This window comes from Chiloscyllium punctatum, chromosome 19 (genome assembly GCF_047496795.1).
Source record: "Chiloscyllium punctatum isolate Juve2018m chromosome 19, sChiPun1.3, whole genome shotgun sequence".
Taxonomy (NCBI): Eukaryota; Metazoa; Chordata; class Chondrichthyes; order Orectolobiformes; family Hemiscylliidae; genus Chiloscyllium; species Chiloscyllium punctatum.
The window spans coordinates 94,200,081-94,228,006 of NC_092757.1; the positions used below are offsets into that span (position 1 = coordinate 94,200,081).

Genomic DNA, 27,926 nt, shown 5'->3' on the forward strand with positions numbered 1-27,926 from the left:
ATTCCTCCTCATCTCTGTCTTAAATAGGTGACCTCTTACACTGAGATTATGCCTTCTGGTCCTAGACTTATCCAGAGGGAAAATAATCTCCCCACATCCACCCTGTCAAGCCCCCTGAGAATCTTATCAGTACATTCAGTTCCCTACCTTCTACACTCCAATGAGTACAGACCCTACCTACTCAACCTCTCCTCATAAGAAAATCCCTCCTTACATGAGATCATCAAACTGCCCCCAGTGTCAGTGTATCTTTCCTTAGATAAGGTGCTGAAAGCTGGTCACAATATTCAGGGTATGGTCTATTTTAATACACCTCTTTGACACAAAGGTGAACATTCATTTTGACTTCACCTATAACCTGCTGAACTTGGATGCTAGCTTTTTTGTGATTTATGTACAAGGGCCCCCACATCCCATTAGTACTGTAGCTTTCTGCAGTCTTTTACCTTTTAAGTATTATTTAGCTCTTCTAATATTCCCATTGAAATGCATAATCTCATGTTTCTCCACATTACATTCCAGCTGAGTTCCGTCTGTCTCCTGCCGCACCACGTGTTTTCCCACAAGGCAGATTGTTTCTCTGAACATTGTGAAATCTTTGGAACTTGCTTCATCAAAAGGAGGTGGGCCCAGACCATTTAAATATTTTTTGAAGGTAGAGGGAGATAGATTATTGATCAGCAAAGGAGTGAAAGGTTAATGGAGATCGACAGGAATGAGGTTAAAAGCAGATCAGCCGTGGTCTTAATAAATGATAAAGCAGGTTCGAAGACTTAAAAGTTTGAATCCTGCTCCTAACTTGTAGGTTCATGTCTGTCCAGTCTCTGGCTGGTTGTTGAAATGTTGTAGGGCATCAGAAGATCCATCAGAGTATAAGTGGGAAGAGAATAGAGAAAGGAAGAAAATAAAAGAGTCAAGATAGGAAGAGAAAAGTTCAGTGGGACAAGAAATGGCTGAACTGTTGTGTCTGCTAGGGCATTCTTATTTGTAAATGTTGGGAAGAAGGCCAAAGCAGGATGTTTGCGTGGGTGACTATGAGGTGGGAAACTGTGGAGTGAAGATCCCTGAAGGAGGAAATGAGATCAGTGATAGTGTTGGAATCAGTGGGTGGATGCTGAGTAGCAGGGTCAGAGTCCAGGCTTTGCCATTACAGTTTGGTTTGCCAAATGATAACAGCTCCACCCTTGTCACCCTCAATAAAGATTAGACCTGAGAGAGCAGAGTGCACCAGGTTTAATGGGTGACAGGTTAGAGTGAGTGAGAGGAGCAGACAACTTGTTACACTAATACTTTGCTGATCTTTGAGCTCAGCTGTTGTTTCCTCCAGGCTCCCCATATTCCCTGAGAGTTAAAATCTGTGATCCTCCAGCAGCTCACAGAATCCTGATTCCAGCTGTCGGAGCAAAGCCGTGCCCAGATTCTCAATTAGTTATTCATTAATTGCATTAATTTCCCTCATCATCCTGTTTCATCGATCACTGGTGCTTTAGGTGGAGGCTAAGGGGCTAATTAACTTTATCTTTGTAAATGAGCAATGCCACAGAGCCCATCACAGTCATCCATTCCGATGGAAGAATCCTACTCACTACATGCATCACTTCACTCAACAACCTGATCACTGAGCACAGACAATAGACAGAATCAATTACCGAGCACAAAACAAACTCCACTGACACTGGTTTAAGATTTATTTCTGTCAATCTTCTGAAGATAAACAAACTAGAAGGAAGAATCAACTATTCTGCCTTTCAAACTTGCTCTGCCTTTCAATAATGTCATGACTGACCCGAGTGTAACCATAGTGTAGGAGGTTGAGGGGTGACATTATAGAGGTTTATAAAATCATGAGGGGTATAGATAAGGTGAATGGCAGGTGTCTTTTCTGTAGGGTGGGGGATTTCAAGGGGGCATATTTAAAGGTGAGAGGAGAAAGATTTTATAACTTTTTACATAGAAAGTGATTTGTGTGTTGAATGAATAGGGATGGATGTGGGTATAGTTATAACATTCAGAAGACATTGTTAGATAAGTACATGAATAAGAAATATGTTCGGAGGATATGTGCTAAGCACAGGCAGGTGGGACCAGTTTAGTTTGGGATTATGGTTGGTCTGGACTGTATGACTCTATGACTCCAATTTCCAATCAGTCCTCCATAACTTTCCCCCCTTCAAAATCAAAACTTTAACTCAGCCTTCAATGGCCCTGACTCTACTGCTTCCTGGGCTAAAGAATTCCAAATATTAATAATCCTTCAAGGGAAAGAATTCTTCCTGTGGACAAGTCAGATTCCAGAGTGAAAACAGATCGACGCTTTGGTCACCATGATGGGGATGCATGGCAGGTAGTGGAGTATGGATTCAAGAAAATATCTGCAATTAAGAGTCTAATAATGACCATGGAATTGTTGCCAATTGTCAGGGAAAACGTCCTTGAGGGAAGGAAAATTATCCTCTTTACTTAGTCTGGCCTACATGTGACTTCAGGTCCATGGCGATGTGGTTGACTCTCAACTATCCTCTGGGCAATTGGATTTTTTTTTAAAAAGCTACGTCTGTGTAGATATATATATATAATATATATATATATAAAATAGCTCAGAGCATTAGTATAGGAGTGGGATGTCTTGTTGCAGCTGTATAAGACATTGGTAAGGCCACATTTGGAGTACTATGTGCAGTTCTGGCCCCCCTACTATAGGAAAGATATTATCAAACTAGAAAGAGTGAAGAAAAGTTTTAGTAGGGTGCTACCTGAACTGGAAGGTTTGAGTGTTAAGGAAAGGCTGGATAGGCTGGGGATGTTTTTCCCTGGTTGTTATGTGACTGAGGACTGACCTTATAGGGATCCATAAAATCATGAGAGGCACGGATAAGGTACGCCAACAGCTTTTCCCCACATTCGGGGAACTAAAACTAGAAGGCATAGGTTTAAGGTGAGAGGGGAGAGATACAAAGGGGTTGAGAAAGGCAATTTTTTTCACACAGAAGGTGGGGAGTGTCTGGACCAAGCTGCCAGAGGTAGTGTTGGAGGTGAGTATAATTTTGTAATTTAGGAAACATTGGACAGGTACATGGATGGGATAGGTATGGAGGGAAATGGGCCAAATGCAGGCAAATGGGACTAGATTAATTTTGAAAACTGGGCAGCATGGACAGATTGGGCTGAAGGGCCTGTTTTCACGCTGTAAACCTCTATGATCCTATATCTCACAATGAGGAAACATTTGTGTCATAAACAGCTCTATTCACTGCCTATTCATATACCTTTCACATTCACCTGAAATGGAAGATCATAAGATGTAGGAATGGAAGTAGGCCATTCAGCCCATCAAGTCTGTTCCGTCATTCAATGAGATCACGGCAGACCTGATTATTAAAATCAATTCTTTGATTATTGATCAAATATTATTTCTGGTGTTTGTCACTCAGTATTAATCGAGCAACTGATTTATTCCCAAGGTCTGGAGGTTAATGTGTTCCAATTTCTGGACTGAATATACTCTTGGCCTGAATCTTAACAGTCTATATGTGACTTCACTATCAGGATTCAGAAGCGAAGTCATCTGTTCTGTTCAGATAGCTCCTCACTGTGGTCCTGTATCACCATCTGCTGGTTTCAACAGTAAACTGCCAGGTGTATTCAGACACATTCTTTGTGGTAGACCAGTGATAGACACCACACAGCCTGTGGTAAATGTTAGTTAGATATTTTCCTGGCAATTATCTCACCTTTCTCTAACATTACAACAGTCAGTGTACTGCCAAACAATCAAAGGGGAAATTGGATGAGTACAAAAGGGAGAAAGGATTGACAGTATATGCTGATAGGGTTTAGATCAAAATGGGCAAAACTGCTTGTTTGGAGCAGAAACACCAGCATTGATCAGTTGGGCTGAATGGCCTGTTTCTTGTGCTGTACACATGATTTAACATTCATGCCATTTTTGGAGCATCCTGATGTTGCGAGATAAATGTAAATACTTCTTGCATCACAAGAGTGGCAATCCTTCAATGGCACTTCACTGACTTTGAAATATCCAACGGAAATTACCACAGAAATACAAGTTTTTTTTTCTTTAACACTCAAAGGGACAAACACGTAAAGCATTCTTCCACTCATACATGCAATTATTTCATGATTTTGAAGGTAACAAGCAGTGGATTGTCTTTCTTGGTCAGATACAGTAAGGATCTCTGGAGTCTATACTTGCCATCAAACCATGATTTATAGGGAACTGGTGGGATATTGGTAATATCACCAGACCAGTACTCCAGTACACCAGGCTAATCGATCCACTGTAGCAGATGGCAAAATATAAATTCAACAAAAAAGACTGGAATAAAAAGCATGTCTAATGACAACTGGGTAACCACTATTAATTTGTTACAAAAATCCCATAAGGTTCATTCTTTCCTTTAGGGAAGGAAATCCGTCTTCCTTACCCAGTCTGGTTTACATGCGACTCCAGACCTCTGGTCTCTGGTTAACCAGCGATGAGTAACACATGCTGGCCCACCAAAACCCCACCAGGGAATAAGAACAATTATAGACTGTCAGCTCTGAACCGATCCCAAATATCTGGCGTAGGATTATTTCCACAAAAAGCTTGGCCCTAAGGCTATTTGTACTGCTACGTAATTCCATCCTGGAAAGGGAACATGAGCCATTTAGAGGAGATGTTTGGTAACACTTCCTCAGGGGAGGTGCAAGAGAAAAAGCAGTAGATGCTGGTGCTTAATTCTTTTATATCTGAAACTTCTGTTGCACAAGACTATAAAATCAAAACAGACAGAATTAATCCACAAATCAACTGCTGCCTGTTATGGACCAGGCCAGACCCCCCTCAAAATATTTTAAGGTGGTAGCCTAGATCCTAACGTTTTCTAGTTGTAAAGGTAGATGTGAAGTGAGTGTTCCAGGTGTGATGCTTTAAGCACAGCTTTAAGCAAAACAGAGCTTATTTAAACATGATATGGAGATGCCGGTGTTGGACTGGGGTGGACAAAGTTAAAAATCACACAGCACCAGGTTATAGTCCAACAGGTTTATTTGGAAGCACTAGCTTTCGGAGCACTGCTCCTTCATCAGATGATTGTGGAGTATAAATTCGTAAGACACAGAATTTATAGCAAAAATTTACAGTGTGATGTAACTGAGATTATATATTGAAAAAGACCAGAATGCTTGTCAAGTCTCTCATCTTTTAGAATGACCGTGTTGGTTTCAGTTCTTTCATATGTAAATCCCAGGATTTGTTTAAAGTTACATTCTCAGGTGAACTTTAATAACTGGTGTCATGTCGGCCCAGATAATGCATTGAAGGTGTGGGGTGCCCAGTGTGAGGCTGTCTGTGCCCCAATGCTCAGACTGATTCTAATCTAAAAAAGGGATTTACAGAATCTGACATGGATTCATGCAGTTTTTGAGCAAAATAAAATGTAATTCTGCAAGTACAAATTCACCCCACAAACTGATGTGTGTGTGTGTATGTGCGTGTGTGTATGTGGGTGTGTGTATGTGGGTGTGTGTATGTGTGTGTGTGTATGTGGGTGTGTGTGTGTGGGTGTGTGTATGTGGGTGTGTATATGTGGGTGTGTATGTGGGTGTGTGTGTGTGGGTGTGTGTGTGTGGGTGTGTGTATGTGGGTGTGTGTATGTGGGTGTGTGTATGTGGGTGTGTGTATGTGGGTGTGTGTATGTGGGTGTGGGTGTGTGGGTGTGTGTATGTGGGTGTGTATATGTGGGTGTGTGTATGTGGGTGTGTGTATGTGGGTGTGTGTGTGTGTGGGTGTGTGTATGTGGGTGTGTGTATGTGTGTGTGTGTATGTGGGTGTGTGTATGTGGGCGGATTATGAGTGTCTGTGAGAGAGTGTGTGAATGTGTGTAAGTGTGAGTGTAATAGGGTATAAGTCTGTGAGAGGGTGCGTGTTTGCATGTGAATGTGGGAGTGTATGCGTGAGCGAATGAAAGACAGCTTGTGTATGAGAGAGTGTCTGCGTGAGTGTGTGGATCTGTAGGAATGAGTGTGTGTGTGTGTGTGTCTGTAGGAGTGTCTGTGTGTCTGTGTCTGTGTGTGTGTTTGTCTGTGAGTGTGCATCTGTGTGTGTTTCTGTGTGCGTATAGTGCAGTGGGGTCACCTGTAGTGTGATATGAACTCAAGGTCTTGTTTGAAGCCAATCCCATGGGTACCGAACTTATCTATCAGCCTTTGCTTGGCCACTTTGCGTAGTTGCCTGTCCCGAAGTCCACCTTGGAGGATGGTCACCTGAAGATCCGAGGTCGAATGTCCTGGACCGCTGAAGTGTTCTCCGACTGGGAGGGAACACTCCTGTCTGTTGATTGTTGTGTGGTGCCCGTTCATCCGTTGCCGTAGCCTCTGCTCGGACTTGCCAATGTGCCATGCCTTGGGGCATTGTTGCCTGCAGCATATGAGTTAGTACAACTAAAACATAAACCAAAGAAAGCAGAATTTAGAATAACTTAACAATTGGAAAACTTAACTGAATACTCGATGCAGTAACTTAACTACTTAACTGTTCCAATCCAGTAACATCCCATAGACACACCCCTTGACAAAAAAGGTCAATTCAAATCCAGATTCTTGAGGGCAGGGGGGAACAACATGCAGAAAGAGATTTCAGAGAAACTCCATTCGGAATCATTTACTGAAGTTGCAACCTTTCTGGTACTCATACATCTTATGGCTGCTCCAGCTAAAAAACTGGAAAGCCTGAACTAGGAGAACTGGCCGCTCCCCTTCCATTGTTAAACTGTTTCTAAAAAAACCTAAAGGCTCATACACTATTGTTTCAGGCTGGATCCCGTGCCCCTTTGGCCCCTCTGCCTTTACACTCCTTTCTTCAAAAAAACCCAAGACAAAAATAACCATTTGAAAGTGACAGCATTGTCACAGGTCTCACTGAATGATGGAATCTGCTTGAATATCCGCCAGGTTAGTCCATTGTTAAGTCTACCTGTTTATAGAGTCATAAAGATGTACATCATGGAAACAGACCCTTCGGTCCAACCCATCCATGCCGACCAGATATCCCAACCCAATCTAGTCCCTCCTGCCAGCACCCGGCCCATATCCCTCCAAACCCTTCCTATTCATATACCCATCCAAATGTCTCTGTAATGTTGCAATTGTTTATACATGAATTCAAACAGCAAAGGCAGTGTCAGATTTTTTTCTCTCCCTCTCCTGCACTGTTCTCATCATGTGCTTCCTTTGTCTGCTCTTCTCCCCTTTAAAACTGCTGATGTGAGTGTGTGACTTTTTTCTCCAAAGTTCCAAAACAATGCAACAGCATATAAAACAGGAATTACAGCTCCTGGAATTTGAGGAAATCACCTCCAGCACCTAAAATGCCTCAAAAAAGGAGCAGCTTTTACAGCCAGAAATTTTTTCCATCCTCCATCTTGGATTACCCGTTTATGTTTGAGTGTCACAAATTTCACAATTTTAATTTGAAGAAAATTATAAAGTTTTGGTCTGCAGGTAAACATTGATCTCTGACAACAGCCCCAGAATAATTCCGTATTGTGGCTATTTGTAAACTGTTTCTGAGTAGGAAGTGTTGGCAAATGTGACTAGATTGGGTTAGGATATCTGGTCAGCATGGATGAGTTGGACCGAAGGGTCTGTTTCCGTGCTATACATCTCTATGAACCAATGACTCTAAGTCTCAGTCAGAATGGATAGAGGGGAACGAAGTAGATGTGCTGTATTTGGACTTTCAGAAAGAAAGGCAGGTTGTGAGAAAGGTATAAACTGTTTACAGACAGCTATCGATGCAGTCATTGTGTCATAATGTAACACATGCACCACCCTCTGCAAGAAAAAATTGCCTCTTACGTCCCTTTTAAATCTTTCTCCTCTCACCTTAAACCTCTGCTCTCTAATTTTGGACCCCCCCTACCCTGGGGAAAAGACCATGGCTATTCATCCTATCGATGGCCTCATGATTTTATAAACATCTATAAGGTCACCCTTCAGCCTCTGATGTTCCAGGGAAAAAGTTCCAGTCACTCCCTATAGCTCAAACACTCCAACCATGGCAACATCCTTGTAGATCCTTCCTGAACTCTTTCACATTTAACAATATCCTTGCTACAGAAGGGTGACCAGATTGCTCACAATATTCTAAAAATGGCTTCACTAATGTCCTGCAGGTGCAACGTAACGTCCGAACGTCTACACTCAACGCTCTGACCAATGAAGATTTGTTATTTCAATAAATCCCCTCCCAAGTCAATCCTGTCAGAGTTGCCATCTCAATAGGTTGGACAAGCTGGCAAAAAAGTTGGCAAATAGAGTACCTGTAAAATGTGGGAAAGTATGAAGTTGGTTGTTTTGGAAGGGAGAACAATAGAACAGAATATAATTGAAATGGAGAGAAACAGCAGGAAGCTGCAACATAAAGGGACTTGAGATAGTTATGCATGAAATTAATTGAATCTTTGATCCTATAGAAGTAAGTAGAATAAAACTAGATCACTGACTCTACCTCAAGTGTTTCTAAACCAGGTCATGGACTTTCCTGATCTATATACGGGGTTCACAGAATTGCTGGGATTGCTTATCAGGGTGTGCTGCTTATTTCTCCTTCACCATCTGCCTGCACTTGCTTGCCCAAAGGTACAGGGTGGTTGGTGTAAAGTATTTATTCAATTCCTTGCCATTTCCTGGTTCCCAATTATTATTTCCCCAGCATCAAAGTCTAAGGGGTCTATGTTTTGTTTGGCTTGCTCTTCCTTTTTATATATTTAAAGAAGCTCTTACTGTACATTTTATATTACTTGCTAGTTTACCCTAACAATTTGTTATGTCCCTCTTTTAAAACTTGTCTATTCCACTGGTTTACCACGGATCTGGTATTCAGGGTATGTGATTTTTCAAATGGACAGCCAAAAAGGAAAGGGAGAAGGGATGGTTTTGTTAGTACAAGATTGTCAAAATTCACCCATAATTAATGCAGTGCCTTTTGTACATGCTCTTATCCTGACTTATTTTTTGTTCTCCAGAACAGCTGCTATTAGAGGGCATGTAGACTACTCCCACCAGAGTGAGTTATCCAGTTTGGACCAAAACAGGACAGATGATGGTACTTTCTAGATGTTATGAAGTTAAATACAGTGGATGTCCGAAGAGACTTGGGGGTTCAGGTGGAGAGATCATTAAAATATCACAAACAGATGCAGAAAGCTAAGGTAATACTGGCCTTTCTATTGAGAGGACTGGAGTATAGGATGCAGAACTTATACTGCAGTTATACAAACCCCTGGTTAGATCCCACTGGGAGCAGATCTGGGCACCACACCTCAGGAAGGATACATTGGCCTTGAAGGCAGTTCACAGTAGGTTTATAAGTATGATACCTGGACTTCAGGGGTTAAGTTTGAGGAGAGATTATACAAATTATTTTCTCAGAATATAGAAGGTTAAGGGGCGATCTAACTGAAGTCTTCATAATATTAACAGGAAAAGACAGGGTAGGTAAAGATAAACTATTTCCACTGATTGGGGATTCTAGAACTCGGGGCATAGTCTGAGAGTTAGGGCCAGACTTGTTCAGGAGAGGTGTTAGGAAGCACTTCGATACACAAAGAGTGTTTGGAACTCTTTTCCATGAACTGCAGTGGATGGTGATTCAGTTGATAATTTTAAAGATAGATTGGTTTTTGTTAAGCACCGATAGTGAGGGATATGGGTCAAAGGCAGGTATATGAGTTAGATTGCAGGTCAGCCATGATCTTATTTAATATTGGATCAGGCTTGAGGGGCAGAATATTCTACTCCTGGTCCTATGTTCTTCCTCTTGTTATTTTGTACATCTACTCATATGGATTCTACATCATCTGATTCCACATCATTTCTTGATATCACACATATTCCATCCTGTACTAACAAAGCCATCCCACAAACTTCTCCTTTTTGGTGGTCCATTTAAAAAATCACAAACCCTGAGTATTTAGCTTCTAACTTTGAGCTCCTTAGAGCTCCTTATTTCTCCGTAATGGTGATAAGATTATACCGTTTAATCTCTATCTGTGCCCTTAATTCATTTATTTTGTTCCAAATGCTGCAGCATTAATTTTGCCTTTTGACTATTTTGTCCCCCCTTTGACCCTATTTACTTTTTAAAAAAATGTTTGTGCACTCTGTTCTTTCCTTTCTCACTTGGAATATCATGATCAAACTTGGAGTATCATGGCCCAGCAAGACCACCATACCCTTTTGTGTTGGAAGCCTACATATCCATCCTCCCTCTCCCTCACCCTCTAATCTCAAAAGATAACTCGTGGTGAGTGGATATGAATATTTTACCACCTGACTTAAAACTGTATGGAGTTGGAGGTAACAAATCTACAGTTAAAGGGGTGTTACCATATTGTACTGACATTGAAAGGTCCCATTTTTGAGGGGAAATACATTGCACATCAACAGTAACCGGCAATCTTCCCAATTGAGTAGAAAGGCATGCTTCGTCCTGAATCATGTCTGCAGAGTACTGGAACACACACATTCAGTGAAAAATGACTTTCAACATCAGCAACCCAAATTGTTTACTACAGTGGGTTGCATGGTGGCTCAGTGGTTAGCACTGCTACCTCACAGTGTTTCATGTGAAGTTTGCATATTCTCCCCATGTCTATGTGGGTTTCCTCCCACAGTGCAAAGATGTGCAGGATAGGTGGGTTGGTTATGGGCAATGAGGGGATAAAGTTGGGTGGGGTGGCTGTGTTTGGGTGGGATACTCTTTGGAGGGTCAGTGTGGACTTCATGGGATGAATGACCTCTTTCCACACCGTGGGGATTCAGTGACTGGAAAACCTGGAATCTCGTTTATGAGAGGTCATTTTTGCAAGCTGAGACCAAGTTAATGCCAGTTACTGATGTTCATTGCTCCAGCTAGTGCTCTCCATCAACAGAAGCTGCAGTAGCTGCTGTGGCCTGGCCTCCGGCCGCTGGGGGTCGCGCTGCCAGACGGCGGCACCCCGATCCTCCTGGCTCGCCTGAACCCTCGTCGTTAATCCCCGGGTTGTCCTGGTAACTGGCCCAGGCCAATAGGTACCGACGCAGGGCGTTGATGTCAGACGCAGCCAATGAGCGGCGGAGCGGTTAGATATGAATTGGAGAGAAAGAAACGGCGGGAGGATCTGAGACAGAGACACACTGACATACATGGGAGTGGGAGATCCCCACTACCACCGTGAGGGGTGAGGGGTGAGGGGTGAGGGGTGAGGGGTGAGGGGTGAGGGGTGAGGGGGAGGGGGAGGGGGAGGGGGAGAGGGGGAGGGGGAGAGGGAGAGGGTGAGGGTGAGGGTGAGGGTGAGGGGTGAGGGGTGAGGGGTGAGAGGGGAGGGGGAGAGGGTGAGGGTGAGAGGGTGAGGAAGGGGGGGAGGGGAAGGGGGGAGGGTGTGAGGGTGAGAGAGGGAGGGAGGGAGAGAGAGAGAGTGAGGGTGAGAGAGGGTGAGGAGGAGGAGGAGGATGGGGGGAGAGGGGGGAGGGGCTGGGGGCTTGGGGGGGAGAGGGAGGGAGGGGGTGAGGGTGAGAGAGAGGGGGAGGGAGTGAGGGTGAGAGTGGGGAGGGTGAGAGTGGGGAGGGGGGTAGGGTGAGAGGGTGAGTGAGAACAGGGCAGGAAGGGAAAGGGTGGTGGGGGAACAGAGAGAGAGAGAGGCAACAGGTTTGGGAGTTGGAGGGAGAGATGAGGAGGGGGGAGAGTGAAAACAGGTTTACAAATAGGATTGGGACAGGACACTCAGGGAGATACCCTCAGAGCTGAAAACGTGTTGCTGGAAAAGCGCAGCAGGTCAGGCAGCATCCAAGGAGCAGGTGAATCGACATTTCGGGCATAAGCCCTTCTTCAGGAATCCAGCAGCACATTTTCAGCTCTGATCTCCAGCATCTGCAGTCCTCACTTTCTCCTAGAGATACCCTCCGAGCCAATCCTGAGTCTTGCTGCTTTCCCTCTACCCGATCCCTGTCTCCTCTCCTTTACTCCCTCTTCCACTGCCCCCTACCCTCAACCTGTCCCCACCTTCTCTCCTTTCCCACACTCTGTCCCCACCCTACACACTCATTCCACTTGCTTTCATCCTCTATTTGTCCCAGCCCCGCCATTCATTGATCACTGCGCGACACAGATCCTGTTTAGCTAAGATCCTGTATGTGTTCTCTCTTCCAGATAAAGACAGAATGTTCAGTTCAAGGAGATCAGTGAAATCATCCTCCTCTGAGAACGAGGGCGAGGAAATCCAAACTGTACGTATTGTCATCCATCCTGACTACAACACCTGAAAGTAGGGGAATTGGAAGGTAGATGGATGAGAGAAGGAGGAATGCAGCCTGCTCTCAGTCATCAATACAGCTTCACCTTATTAGCAAACAGTGCTTTCTAATGATGTTACCTTTTAAAAATAAATTATTATAAGTATTAAATCAGAAAAGGATTGCAGATTGTGAACCACGCTGTGACCTGGTGCAATAATAATCTGCGTCATAGAAAAAAAACACAGACCAGAAAATGTTTGAATTATTTCTAATGTGTTCTGGATGAGGGAGAACAGAAGATCACCTTCCTGGTGATCAGTGATCACTCAACAGTAATCCAGCATATAATGAAATGTTCCAAGCTGCCTCAAAATTATGTAAACAGACAAAAATTGACACTGAGCCACATATTATGACAAGTGACCAGTAACTTAGAAAAGGTAGCGTTTTAAGGTTAGTCTTCAAGGTGGATGAGTTTTGGAAAGGAGTTCCAAAGTTTTGATCCATCTTAACTGTGTTGTTCCCTGCAATTAAATTTCATTTGAGGGGAAAAGGAGGCGGGACCTGAATTGAACTGGTGTTTTATTTCTAATTGAGTGATGCCTGAATTTAACTTGTTCCTCCAAGCTGTTTGAAACTTCTCCTTTGTTTCCCGTGTAGCCGACCAACAAGGGCGTGCGAGTCCCTTTTCAGGATGTTTTGCCTCAGTGCAATGTTCAGAGGGACGTGAAGAATCCCTGTAGCAAGAGGCGCTCGGAGATTCTGCCAGGGTCTAACCTGACACCACTGATGCGCAGGCTGCACCTACAGGCAAGTGAGGAAAGTCTGGTAGTGGAGCAAGTTGCTGGAGAACTATTGGTATCATTTGAGAGCAATTGAAAAATAGGAATGGGATCAGGTTATTTTGCCCCTCAAGGGTGTTTCATCACTCAATCGGATATGGCTAAGGTGTTGAGTGTGTCGCTGGAAAAGCACAGCAGGTCAGGCAGCATCCGAGGAGTAGGAGAATCGCTGTTTTGGGCATAAGCAATGTGGACCGGGGGCTGAGAGATAAATGAGAGGGGAATGGGGTTGGGGGTAAAGTAGTTGAGAAAGCAATAAATAGATGAAGGTGAGGGAGAAGGCGATAGGGCAGAGGGGGCAGTGATGGACAGGTCAGGAGGGTGGTGCTGAGTTGGAGGCTTGGGACTAGGATAATGTGGGAGGAGAGTAAGTGAGGAAACTGTTGAAATCCACATTTATCCCGTGTGATTGCAGGGTTCCAAGGCGGAATATGAGGCGTTCTTCCTCCAGGCATCGGGAGGTAACAGTTTGGCGGTGACGAGGCCCAGGACCAGCATGTCCTTGACGGAGTGGGAGGGGGAGTTGAAGAGTTCAGGACGGGGCACTGGGGTTGGTGAGTGCGGGTGTCTCGGAGATGTTCTCTGAAACGATCCGCAAGAAGGCGTCCTGTCTCCCCAACGTGGGGACCACACCGGGTGGAACGGATGCAGTAGATGGCATTGGTAGAGGTACAGGTAAATTTCTGACGGATGTGGAAGGCTTCTTTGGGGCCTTGGACGGAGGTGAGGGGAGTGGTGTGGACACAGATTTTGCACTTCCTGCGGTGGCAGGGGAAGATGCCAGGTTTGAATTGAGAAGAACAGTTTCGGACTAGATAGAGGATAGTTTTCAGAGCTGGGGAAATGTCTTAAAGCTGTTTTAGCAGTTTAAGTAGAGAAAGTTTTACTTAAAGTCCATGAAGCAGCTGGTGGCTATAAATCTTGAGGAGAGATAGTAACAGAAAACCACATCTGGTGAATGTATAGAAAGTAGGTGAAAGGAACTACTTGCAACCTTGTCACATCAGTAAGAATTTAAATAGTGAAGGTAGGAGTGTTACTTCACGAGAGCTGAGCAATATAAAGGATAGGAGTAGGAAAAGCACTGAATTGTTCTTTTTGCCGTTAATCTTAAGACCTTCTTTAATTGTTAAACATATGCTTTGCTTATTGTGTGTAAAAATATCTTTTTTTTTAAACAAAGGAACACCGACAGCCTCTTGTGAATATTTTCTGTGACTGACCACTTCAGTAAACAAAGTGTAAAAATAAAACTTGGAATCTATCAAGCCAGGTTTTACTCAGACCTGGCTTGTCCAGTATTACCTATCAGCTGGGATTATAATACTGCACAAACATCTGACAGGCAGGGAATTTAAGGGTCACATGATAGATTTAGAAGAAAGACGTGGGAATGCTTGAGTGGAACACGGAAACTTAAAAATAGGAACAAACTATTTGACCCTTCAACCCTGCTCCACCATGCAATCTGATCAAAACAATCCATCATCTAACTTAATACAGCGTTTCTGCTTTCTCTCCAATACCTTTGATTCCTACAGCTCCAAGAACTATCTCAAACCTCTTGAAAATATTCAATGTTATCACCTTAACGGTGGCAAAGAGCACCACAGACTTGACACTCTGAGTGAATAAATTCCATTTTGCCTCAGTCCCTAAAGACCTACTCCATATCTGGTTCTGGACTCTCCAGTCATCCAGAATGACCTTCCTGTATTTACTCTTTACAACATATGTTTCACAGACTCAAGATTTTAATTTTTGTCTCTTTTAGTTAAATTGGGAAAGTCTTTTCTATATATTGACACTTTGGTCCAGATTGCTTTAAAATGATACTGCAGAAACTGATGTATACTTGGAGCAATTTTGGACTATATTTGCTCGAGTTTAGAAGAATGAGGGGTGATCTAGAAACCTACAAGATTCTAGCAGAGTAAATACAGGAAGGTCATTCTGGATGACTGGAGAGTCCAGAACCAGATATGGAGTAGGTCTTTAGGAACTGAGGCAAAATGGAATTTATTCACTCAGAGTGTCAAGTCTGTGGTGCTCTTTGCCACCGTTAAGGTGATAACATTGAATATTTTCAAGAGGTTTGATATAGTTCTTGGAGCTGTAGGAATCAAAGGTATTGGAGAGAAAGCAGAAACGCTGTATTAAGTTGGATGATGGATTGCTTTGATCAGATTGCATGGTGGAGCAGGGTTGAAGGGTCAAATAGTTTGCTCCTATTTTTAAGTTTCTGTGTTCCACTCAAGCATCCCCACGTCTTTCTTCTAAATCTATCATGTGACCCTTAAATTCCCTGCCTGTCAGATGTTTGTGCAGTATTATAATCCCAGCTGATAGGTAATACTGGACAAGCCAGGTCTGAGTAAAACCTGGCTTGATAGATTCCAAGTTTTATTTTTACACTTTGTTTACTGAAGTGGTCAGTCACAGAAAATATTCACAAGAGGCTGTCGGTGTTCCTTTGTTTAAAAAAAAAGATATTTTTACACACAATAAGCAAAGCATATGTTTAACAATTAAAGAAAGTCTTAAGATTAACGGCAAAAAGAACAATTCAGTGCTTTTCCTACTCCTATCCTTTATATTGCTCAGCTCTCGTGAAGTAACACTCCTACCTTCACTATTTAAATTCTTACTGATGTGACAAGGTTGCAAGTAGTTCCTTTCACCTACTTTCTATACATTCACCAGATGTGGTTTTCTGTTACTATCTCTCCTCAAGATTTATAGCCACCAGCTGCTTCATGGACTTTAAGTAAAACTTTCTCTACTTAAACTGCTAAAACAGCTTTAAGACATTTCCCCAGCTCTGAAAACTATCCTCTATCTAGTCCGAAACTGTTCTTCTCAATTCAAGCCAAGTTTTCTTTCTGTATTTCATAAAAGATCAACTTGTAAGTATTAAATTAATTAATTCCCAGATAGTTTATTTAGTCTCAAAGAATTGCAGATGCCAGAGATCTGTGGGGAGAAAGCAGAGTTAACATTTTGCATGGTGACTGTTCATCAGATCTCCACTTTAAAATCCAAATTCCTAAATGATCTGGATGAGGGAACCAAATGCAACGTTTCCAAATTAGCTATTGACACAAAAATAGTTGGTGGTTGTGAGGAGATGGAGGTGATTTGTACACATTGTACTGCATCTGCTGTGTTTGCCCACTCACTCAACGTGGCTAAATGTGAAACTGTGCATTTTAGTGTGAAACAACAGAAAGGAAGAGTATGGTGTATTGGGAAGTATGGATGTACAAAGGGATCTGGGGATCCTTGTACAGCAGTCATCGAAAGTAGACAGGCAGGTGCAGCTAGCAGTTAGAAATTCCAATGACACATTGGCCTTCATTGCGAGAGGATTTAACTTCCGAACTAGACCAGACCTGCAGTATAGTGTACATCATTGCCCTCCATACCTTGCCATAGAGGGAGTACAGTGGAGGTTCACTGGGCTGATATCGGGGGTAACAGGACAGCTCTACAAGGAGAACCTGGTTCATCTAGGCTTGAGTTGATTAGTTTAGAAGGATGAGAGGGGATCTGATCAAAATGTATAAAGTTCTCTCTGGGCTGGATAGACTAGATGCAGGGTGAATGTTTTCTCTGTGTGGGGAGTCTATAATATATTCAGTGACACAGTCACAGGACAGACCGTTTACAACGGAAATGTGGAAACATTTCTTCACTTAAAGAAAGTGGATCTGTGGAATTCTCTACCACATGTCACAGACTTATTTCAAGAGAGAGATGATATACTTTTAGATTTTAAAGGTATCAAGAGTAATAGGGAGTAAAAGGAAATATGGTGTGGAAATAGAGGATCAGTCACGTGGAGTAGGATTGAAGGGCTGAATGGCCTACTCCTGCACCTAGATACTTTTATAAACCTTTAATACAATAGATTTCCTTCAATGCATCCATTCTAAAGTATTTGCTTAACTGCTCTCTGAACTCCATGGAATCACCAGTTAACCTTGCAAAAATTGAAAAATGGAAAAGCAAATTTGCACTTTTCACAACCTCCAGACATCCTACATTCAAACTTTTGTAAATTCATAGAAAATTTCAGTGAAGTACAGGCCCTTTGGCCCTTGATGTTGCGTCGCCCTGTGAAACCAATCTGAAGCCCATCTAACCTACATTATTCATTCTCGTCAATATGCCTGTCCAATGACCATTTAATGCCTGTAAGTTGGTGAGTCTACAACTATTGCAGGCAGTGCATTCCACATCCCTACTACTGAGTAAAGAAACTACCTCTGACATCTGCCCTATATCTATCACTCCTCAATTTGAAGCTGTGTCCCCTGATGCTAGCCATCACCATCCTAGCAAAAAGCCTCTCACCTATCCGCTAGATTGTGGCTTACTGGATAGGTGTTTTCTCTGGCTGGTGATTCTCAAACAAGGAAGCATAGTTTCAGAATAAGGAGCAAGCCATTTAAGAAAGCGATAGTGTGGAAGTTTTTCATTTAGAGGTGTGAGTCTTTGGCAAAGTGTACCAGAGACACCAGAAGCTCAGTCATAGAATCATCGATATTGATATTCCAGAAGAGGCCCTTCAGCCCACCATGTCTATTCCCCTATAATCCTACCTACACCAGCCCGACTTTGCTGCACTAGACGCCCATGTTATGACAGTGTAAATAGTTAGGGTCAATAGATGTCTACATTACAAGCAACAAGGGATACCGGGAACATGTTGAAATAGAAGGATCAGCCATGGTCTTGTGGGCAGAAAGGGCTCGAAGGGCTTTATGGCTGCCTCCTGCTCCTTATATTCAGTAAGTGAAGTAGCTGTGGAATGTTTTCAATTGTACCAAAAGCTAGTGGCAGTTAGTGAGCTACCCAGACAGCAGGGATAATGGTCCACCAATAGGATTCATGTCAGGGATCTTTATCTTGAAATCATGTTTTTCAAGGGTCAGATGCCAAATGCTTGCTCTTCGCCTAGTTTCCCTAGAAACAACTGACAGAAGAGGTCAGGCTAAGTTTTATATCGTATCAAACAGCAGGATTGCTGAAGTTTATATAGGGGGAAAAATGTTTAAAAAATCATCAGGTGTAAAATCTGACTGGCTATATTGCATGTGTGCATTGTCACACAGTCTCAATCCATCACAACATCTCTAAATGTTCATGGCATTGCTATTGGTGGGAGCTTGCTATGCACACATTCACTGCTATGTTTTCCACAATGTTCTTGTGCTCAAAACTTGAAAGAACGTGATTGTGTGAACACATGAGAGGTGCTCTAGAAATGCAAATTCTACATTGCCGTTCCTCCTGAGATCACCTGAAGCTATTGCCTGATTTATATTGGCATGTGTGCGGTGCCTGTGTTTGACTTTGGGGAGAAAACCTCTCCTGAGAGTCTTTGCTTTGAACTTACAGGATGATGGCCTGCCAGGTCTGAAGCTGGTTTATGAAGATCCCGGTCAAAATATCTTTGTGGAAGAGGACCGTGTTTGTGTTCCCCAGGCGAGGGCCTTGACTCCACTGATCCACACAGCTGAACCTGGCCTTGACAGTCCAGTTCCTGAGATCATGCTGATAGAGGCCAAGGATCCCACTCCAGCCCGTCGACATGAAGAAGCAATTACATGCGTTGTCCGTAAAGAGGAGCCAGTCAAAACTGAGGCAAAGCAAGAGCCCAAGCTGTCACTTAGCGACACTGCCATAACCTCAGGATTGGCACCAGGCGGATCCTCAACTCTCATTGAGACTGTAGCTGGTCCAAATCTTGGGCCCAGTGTGGCTGAAGGGAACTCTCTGTCCTCCAGACTGGAGATGGCAGGACAGCCAGAGGTACCTCAAGGCGATTGCCCTCCGGTTTTGACAGGGAATTCCTGCACCATCCTTCCTGAAGTGGAGGGGGATGAGGGTCTTGGGGAAGATCTGCTTGGTAACTTGACAACAGTTCATGGACTCTCTGCACCTCTTGGCACTGGGACTGTGGGTGTAGGGATGTTGTCCTGCAGTGATTTGGGGCAATTGAAGGATGTTGTGAGATTTGGGGAGCTGAAACGAGATGGGGAGGAGGTAGGCTCATGGAAGATGGAGGCAAAGCAGGATGAGGGGGTTTCTGAGGAGGTGGGACAAGTGAGTACTGGGCAGATAGAGACTGAGGGAGACTGGGCAGAGATGGGGAAAAATATGGGTGTGGTAGGGGACAACATGGATATAAAACAGATAAAAGGGGAAAGGCAGGAGAGTGGGCAGGAGGAGGGAGAGGGGGATGAGATGATGCAAGCAGATGGGGAGGAAGCGAGGCTGGGAGAGGGAGAAGAGGAGGAGGTGAGGCCATTGGGGGGAGAAGGGGAGGAGGTGAGGCCATTGGAGGGAGAAGGGGAGGAGATGAGGCTGGGGGAGGGAGAGGGGGAGATGCTGAGGCTGGCAGAGGGAGAGAGGGAGATGGTGAGGCCATTGGAGGGAGAAGGGGAGGAGGTGAGACCATTAGAGGGAGAGGAGGTGAGACCATTGGAGGGAGAGGAGGAGGAGGTGAGGCCATTGGAAGGAGAGGAGGAGGAGGTGAGGCCATTGGAAGGAGAGGGGGAGGAGGTGAGGCCATTGGAAGGAGAGGGGGAGGAGGTGAGGCCATTGGAAGGAGAGGGGGAGGAGGTGAGGCCATTGGAAGGAGAGGGGGAGGAGGTGAGGCCATTGGAAGGAGAGGGGGAGGAGGTGAGGCCATTGGAAGGAGAGGGGGAGGAGGTGAGGCCATTGGAAGGAGAGGGGGAGGAGGTGAGGCCATTGGAAGGAGAGGGGGAGGAGGTGAGGCCATTGGAGGAAGAGGAGGAGGAGGTGAGGCCATTGAAGGGAGAGGGGGAGGAGGTGAGGCCATTGGAGAGAGAGGAGGAGGAGGTGAGACCGGTGGGGGGAGAGGGGGAGGAGGTGATGCAGGGGAAGGGAGAGGAGGAGGAGGTGAGACTGGCGGAGAGAGGGGGGGAGGAGGTGAGGCCAGGGAAGGGAGATGAGTTGGTGGTGAGACCTGTGGAGAGAGAGGGGGAGGAGGTGAGGCCGGGGAAGGGAGAGGAGGAGGAGGTGAGGCCAGCAGAGGGAGAGGTGGAGATGGTGAGGCCAGTGGTAGATGCTTGCCAAGAGGTGGGGCGGGTGGAGATGGGCACCAGTCCCATTCCAGCCCCAGAGCCTTGTGCCCTGATGTGCCTCATCCACACTGGCACAATGCAAACGCCGATAAACACATGGAGATTGTTGGCAGAAGGATTGGACCGCAGCCGAATCACATACCAAGAGGTTAGCACTGCAGTTACTCCTGTGGGAACAGAGTGTGCCTCAACCTGTGTGACCCCTGTTAACTTGGCTGAGAAGGCGATCAATACGTCTGCGTCAGAGGGTGCCTCTACCGAAATGATGGACAGTGCAGTGCTCACAGATTCTTTACTCTGGAAGTAAGTGGTTAAATTACTGGACACAGTCATGTAGAGGCTGGAAGTTGAAATGGCCTGCTGATAATTTCAAAGTTTCTTCTCAAGGTTAATAAATGCCGGTGTAGCCAGTAAATCCCATGAATGAATTTTTTTTAAAAAATGAATTTTGTTTAAAATACTGAAAATAAAAGGCAGATTTTAGTAAAAGTGTAGCTTTAGGATTGTCATAAAAGAAAACCTCATTGGTTCACTGATGTGATGTAAGAAACGGGCCTGGTCACATATGTGACTTCATGCCCACAGCGATATGTTGCAATATGAGCAGTTCAAAACAACAACTCACTGGCCCACCAGCTCATCAGTGCAGTTTGGATGGGCTGCACCATCACCCTCTTCTTGGAGCCTTTATCTACAGTTAGTTCTGCTATAATATGGTCGTTCCGTTCTCGTGTTATAAAAAAATTGTTAATAGCAGCACCATTTAATCTAGTGGGGCCAGAATCGCTTTATAACCAATATACGCTTCAAAACCTTGCACTTTAGAAACAGTGTCCCCAGTTTGTCTATTGTGTTTTAGAGAATTTGTGTTAACAAAACGTGCGTTATCGCAAAATGACCTGTATATGGGAAGTTAATGTAAATGACCCCAAAATACTCCGTGCTAATCTTTAATGTGCAGTTTGAGGGCCCTCCAGTGGACAGCACATTACACTGCAGGATAACAGACTGTAGCATATGCTTAATGTCAGCTCCCGTCTGTTCTGATACTGTTCTTCATAAATTTCCTCTTTTTTTTTCCCTCCCTCTCTCAATATTTTTGTTCTGTGTTTTTTGAGAGTTTATCCTCTGGAGTGTCTGAGAGGCATGTGGGCCTGGCTCTGAAATTCCCAGTGCTCAGTACTAAAGCATCACTGACAAATACAGTGGGTACCTCCCAAAGCACAGCGATAGTCCTGACTCCAGTGTTCATTGGATGATGGGAGCACAGAGACCTTAATTACGAATCAGCAGTGGAATTGGATAGTGAAGTTGAACATGTTGATCCCTGATGGAGGAGAAAATTGGAGCTGCAACAAGCTAACTGAGAAATAGGGATTCTTCCAAGTCAGCATTCACAATTACTGGCTCTTACTTGCATGGTGTTGTTTTTAAACAATGGGGCGACTGTGGGGTGTGAATCTCTGATACAAGCTACAGTGGGCTATGGCAGTATCAAGCTTATTGTTATCTCATTCCTTATTTGGGTATCACCATTGTAAGACACAGTCATGCCTCCTGTTTCCATCAGGAGCCAGCTTCACTAGCTCTTGAGTTACAGAGCCTTGTCTTCCCTGTCCTTTCCCAGTATCACAATCACACTGAGAAGAAAGGGTCCCTTCATCTTGTGCAATGCTTCAGATTATTCATGACTAGAACCAATGGTTTTTGAGCTCTGGAGCTGCCCGGTTATTTGGCACTGAATTGGTGGATTTCTTCCCTTTTTTACTCTCTTTCTCCTAGCTTTTCCCGAGAGGCTCTGGAATCAGTTCCGCGAGAGGATTTGGAACGTCGACTAGAGACTTCCTTGCTCATCAATGAGGTTCTGTCTGGCCAACTGAAAGATCTGTCCAAGAGTAAAAATCTGGGCCTCTGGGCTGGGCCAGCAGATCAAAGGGATACCTTCACCCAGACTGACAGTTCGCAGACTCCTGAGGTAACTGTTCTGTGTGTTACTGCAGATGTATCTTTGACTCTGTGCCCCCTGTATTGGTGGAATGGGTATCATGACAGCAACTGCAGTAACTGGCAGTAAGTTGTATTAATTCATAGAATTTGCAGATGTTTCTGCTCCACATCAGTCTTGTTCCACCCCTCTTCATCTCACCCTGTCACTGCATCCTTCTATTCCTTTCCTTACTCCTTTCTGTTTATCAAGTTTTCCCCTTAAATACATTGATACTGTTCACTTTGACCACTTCTTTGAGTTCCACATTCTCTGTGTAAAGAAGAAACTCTTGAATTCCAGTTTTCAGTTCCTGTCTTACACCGGATGGGGAAGGAAACTGCAGGAGATGGGTACAGTTAAATATGTGGAGCTTATTCAAGGACCAGCTATTGTGCATCATTGATAAGTATGTATCGGTCAGGGAAGAAGTGGTCAAGCGAGGGAGCCGTGGTTTACTAAGGAAGTTGAATCTCTTGTCAAGAGGAAGAAGGCTTATGTTAGGATCAGATGTGAAGGCTCAGTTTGGGCGCTTGTGAGTTACAAGTTAGTCAGGAAAGCCCTAAAGAGAGTGCGAAGAAGAGCCAGGAGGGGATATGAGAAGTCATTGGTGGATAGGATTAAGGAAAACCCTAAGAACCAATAGAAAGCCTATCAGGAACAAAAGAATGACTAGAGTAAGATTAGGGCCAATCAAGCATAATAGTGGGAAGTTGTGCATGGAGTGAGGGGATATGGGGAAGTGCTAAATGAATACTTTTTGTCTTTTTGTAGTGTGAATACTGACAATGTGGTCGAGGAGAATACTGAGATATAGGCTACTAGACTAGATGGGATGAGGTGCATAAAGAGGAGGTGTTAGCAATTCTGCAAAGTCTAAAAATAGATCTATCCCCTAGGCCAGATGGGATTTATCCTAGGATTCTCTGTGAAGCCAGGGAGGAGATTGCAGACCCTTTGGCTTTGGTCTTTATGTTGCTGGTGTCTGCAGGAATAGTGCCAGAGACTGGTGGATAGCAAATGTTGTCTCCTTGTTCAAGAAAGGGAATAGAAACAACCCTGGTAATTATAGACCAGTGAGCCTTACTTCAGTTGTGGGTAAGTTGTTAGAAAGGGTTATAAGAGATAGGATTTATAATCATCTAGAAAGGAATAATTTGATTATGGATAGTCAGCACGGTTTTGTGAATGGTAGGTCATGCCTCACAAACCTTATTGAGTTCTTTGAGAAGAGGACCAAACAGGTGGGTGAGGGTAAAGCAGTTGATGTGGTGTATATGGATTTCAGGAAGGCATTCGGTAAGGTTCTCCACAGTAAGTTATTGCAGAAAATACAGAGGCATGGGATTAAAGGTGATTTGGTGGTTTGAATCAGAAATTGGCTAGCTGAAAGAAGACAGAGGGTGGTGGTCGATGGGAAATGTTCATCCTGGAGATACTAGTGGTGTATCTGTTTTGGGTCCACTGTCATTTTTATAAACTACCTGGATGAGGGCAGAGAAGGATGGGTTAGTAAATTTGTGGATGACACTAAGGTCAGTGGAGTTGTCGATAGTGACAAAGGATGTTGTACGTTACAAGGAGACACAGATAAGATGCAGAGCTGGGCTGAGAGGTGGCAAATGGAGTTCAATGTGGACAAGTGTGAGGTGATTCACTTTGGAAGGAGTAACAGGAATGCAGAGTACTGGGTTAATGATAAGATTCTTGGTAGTGTAGGCACATCGATCCTTGAAAGCTTCCACCCAAGTTGATAGGGTTGTTAAAAAGGCATAGGGTGTGCTAGATTTTATTGGTAGAGGGATTGAGTTTTGGAATCATGAGGTCATGCTGCAGCTGTATAAAACTCTGGTGTGGATACACTTGGAGTATTGTGTACATTTCTGGTCACCACATTATAGGAAGGATGTGGAAGCTTTGGAAAGGGTTCAGCTGAGATTTACTAGGATGTTGCCTGGTATGGCGGGAAGGTTTTATGAGGAAAGGCTAAGGGATTTGAGGCTGTTTTCTTTAGAGAGAAGGTGGTTGAGAGGTGACTTAATTGAGACATATAAGATAATCAGAGGATTAGATAGCGTGGACAGGGAGAGCCTTTTTTCCTCAGATGGCTAGCATGAGGGAACATAGCTTTAAATTGAGGGGTGATAAGTGATAGGGCAGAGATAGTTTCTTTACTCAGAGTAGTAGGGGCATGGAATGCACTGCCTGTAACAGTAGCAGACTCACCAATTTTAAAGGCATTTAAGTGGTCATTGACTAGGCATATGGATGTGAATGGAGTAGTGTGGGTTAGATGGGCTTCAGATTGGTTCCACAGGTTGGCGCAACATCGAGGGCCAAAGGGCCTGTACTGTGCTCTAATGTTCTATGTTCTATTCATCAGGTCCTCCATCTTTGTCGAGGAAAGAGTCTGATCTGTGCAATTGGTTTTGATGGGTGTGCCCTGGTCACTCTGGCATCCCATTTCAATCTTGTTGCGTAATTTCCAGTATCTCTATATCTCTCATAAATTGGAGACCAGAACAGCGTACAGCACTAATCATAGCCTTTTACATGGTTTAGCTTGTTCTTTGAAGTAGTCATTGGGTAGAATTCCAGTTCTCTTCATTAACCAAGACACTGAAGCTTTAAATAAATTTTTTCTTGAAAGAATTGTGGGAAATGAGGCTGCTGTACTGTGGGAGTAATCGTCTGGCTCAGTGCAAACATTCCTGCCTCAGAGTCTGATATCTAGATCTCATTCCACACTGCCTACAGCCCAGCTTGGAATTCTGAGTTGGTATCTGAGTTGGCTGTCTTCTACCTTCCATTTGGCCTCAAGGACCTTGTAAAATCCTCCCTGAATCGAGGACTAAATTGTATTTCAAAAATAAATGTTGTGGTAAAGATAGTTATATTCTTGAATGAATATACGAACAAGGAACAAGAGTGGACCTATCAGTCATTTCCGTTCCATAAGATCTGGCTGATGTGATTTTAGCCTCAAATCTACATTGCTCCTTAAGAGCATAAAGCCATAGAGCAGGAGTAGGAAAGTCAGCTCCTTGAGCTTGCTCTCTCACTTGTGGTTGATCTCATCTTAGCCTAAACTCCACTTTCCTGCTTATTCTCCACAACCCATCACTAATTTTTAAAAATCTGTCTATCTCCCCATTTGAATTTATTCAGTGTCCTGATGTCCTCCAGACTCTGAGGTAATGAATTTCAAGATTCACGACCCATTGAGAGAAGTAATTCCCCTCATGTCTGGTTTAAATCCACACGCATCCACCCCCAGCCCCCAGCCCCCCCCCCCCCCCCCCCCCCCCCCCCCCCCCCAATTAGACCTATTCACGTTATTCTAAACTCTAGGCTATATAGGTCTCAACTGCTAAATCTCTTCTCCTAAAACAAGCCTTTTATCTCTGGAATTAATTTAGTGAGCCTTCTCTGAACTGCAAGTGCATTCTCACTCACGTGAGAGACCAAAGCTGAGTGCATGCAGTCTCCCCAATGTCTTGTACAATCTCAGCACCACTGCCCAACTATTATATGCCATCTCTTTAGCAATAAATGCTGAAATTCAGTTTGCTCTCCTTATTATCTGCTGTACCTTTCTGTAATTCATACATGAGGACACTCTGATCCCTCTGATCCTTTCTGTAATTCATACATGAGGACACTCTGATCCCTCTGATCCTTTCTGTAATTCATACATGAGGACACTCTGATCCCTCTGATCCTTTCTGTAATTCATACATGAGGACACTCTGATCCCTCTGATCCTTTCTGTAATTCATACATGAGGACACTCTGATCCCTCTGATCCTTTCTGTAATTCATACATGAGGACACTCTGATCCCTCTGATCCTTTCTGTAATTCATACATGAGGACACTCTGATCCTTTCTGTAATTCATACATGAGGACACTCTGATCCCTCTGATCCTTTCTGTAATTCATACATGAGGACACTCTGATCCTTTCTGTAATTCATACATGAGGACACTCTGATCCCTCTGATCCTTTCTGTAATTCATACATGAGGACACTCTGATCCCTCTGATCCTTTCTGTAATTCATACATGAGGACACTCTGATCCCTCTGATCCTTTCTGTAATTCATACATGAGGACACTCTGATCCCTCTGATCCTTTCTGTAATTCATACATGAGGACACTCTGATCCCTCTGATCCTTTCTGTAATTCATACATGAGGACACTCTGATCCCTCTGATCCTTTCTGTAATTCATACATGAGGACACTCTGATCCCTCTGATCCTTTCTGTAATTCATACATGAGGACACTCTGATCCCTCTGATCCTTTCTGTAATTCATACATGAGGACACTCTGATCCCTCTGATCCTTTCTGTAATTCATACATGAGGACACTCTGATCCCTCTGATCCTTTCTGTAATTCATACATGAGGACACTCTGATCCCTCTGATCCTTTCTGTAATTCATACATGAGGACACTCTGATCCCTCTGATCCTTTCTGTAATTCATACATGAGGACACTCTGATCCCTCTGATCCTTTCTGTAATTCATACATGAGGACACTCTGATCCCTCTGATCCTTTCTGTAATTCATACATGAGGACACTCTGATCCCTCTGATCCTTTCTGTAATTCATACATGAGGACACTCTGATCCCTCTGATCCTTTCTGTAATTCATACATGAGGACACTCTGATCCCTCTGATCCTTTCTGTAATTCATACATGAGGACACTCTGATCCCTCTGATCCTTTCTGTAATTCATACATGAGGACACTCTGATCCCTCTGATCCTTTCTGTAATTCATACATGAGGACACTCTGATCCCTCTGATCCTTTCTGTAATTCATACATGAGGACACTCTGATCCCTCTGATCCTTTCTGTAATTCATACATGAGGACACTCTGATCCCTCTGATCCTTTCTGTAATTCATACATGAGGACACTCTGATCCCTCTGATCCTTTCTGTAATTCATACATGAGGACACTCTGATCCCTCTGATCCTTTCTGTAATTCATACATGAGGACACTCTGATCCCTCTGATCCTTTCTGTAATTCATACATGAGGACACTCTGATCCCTCTGATCCTTTCTGTAATTCATACATGAGGACACTCTGATCCCTCTGATCCTTTCTGTAATTCATACATGAGGACACTCTGATCCCTCTGATCCTTTCTGTAATTCATACATGAGGACACTCTGATCCCTCTGATCCTTTCTGTAATTCATACATGAGGACACTCTGATCCCTCTGATCCTTTCTGTAATTCATACATGAGGACACTCTGATCCCTCTGATCCTTTCTGTAATTCATACATGAGGACACTCTGATCCCTCTGATCCTTTCTGTAATTCATACATGAGGACACTCTGATCCCTCTGATCCTTTCTGTAATTCATACATGAGGACACTCTGATCCCTCTGATCCTTTCTGTAATTCATACATGAGGACACTCTGATCCCTCTGATCCTTTCTGTAATTCATACATGAGGACACTCTGATCCCTCTGATCCTTTCTGTAATTCATACATGAGGACACTCTGATCCCTCTGATCCTTTCTGTAATTCATACATGAGGACACTCTGATCCCTCTGATCCTTTCTGTAATTCATACATGAGGACACTCTGATCCCTCTGATCCTTTCTGTAATTCATACATGAGGACACTCTGATCCCTCTGATCCTTTCTGTAATTCATACATGAGGAC

The 27,926-nt window shown here is 43.9% G+C and overlaps 2 protein-coding genes across 2 annotated transcripts in view; both read left to right on the forward strand.

Annotated features, from left to right (window-relative positions):
• The first annotated feature begins 11,733 nt into the window (after positions 1–11,733).
• Positions 11,734–19,605, forward strand: LOC140491215 (uncharacterized). The gene is made up of 5 exons (XM_072589196.1): positions 11,734–11,841; positions 12,194–12,270; positions 12,940–13,083; positions 18,519–19,547; positions 19,591–19,605. The coding sequence occupies exons 2-5, from the start codon at positions 12,205–12,207 to the stop codon at positions 19,603–19,605; spliced, it is 1,254 nt and encodes a 417-aa protein (XP_072445297.1). The 5' UTR covers positions 11,734–11,841; positions 12,194–12,204.
• Positions 19,606–19,990: 385 nt separating this feature from the next.
• Positions 19,991–27,926, forward strand: part of spag5 (sperm associated antigen 5) — a 51,474-nt gene continuing 43,538 nt past the window's right edge. The window contains exons 1-2 of the mRNA XM_072590101.1: positions 19,991–20,539; positions 22,019–22,211. Of these exons, the coding sequence (XP_072446202.1) occupies positions 20,025–20,539; positions 22,019–22,211 (708 nt within the window). The 5' untranslated portion in view covers positions 19,991–20,024. The remainder of the gene's footprint in view (positions 20,540–22,018; positions 22,212–27,926) is intronic.

Coding starts and splice junctions, on each gene's coding strand:
- LOC140491215 (XM_072589196.1), top strand. CDS start 12,205: ATGTTCAGTTCAAGGAGATCAGTGAAATCATCCTCCTCTGAGAACGAG. Junction 12,271..12,939: donor AGGGCGAGGAAATCCAAACT/GTACGTATTGTC, acceptor TTTCCCGTGTAG/CCGACCAACAAGGGCGTGCG. Junction 13,084..18,518: donor CACTGATGCGCAGGCTGCAC/CTACAGGCAAGT, acceptor TTTGCTTTGAAC/TTACAGGATGATGGCCTGCC.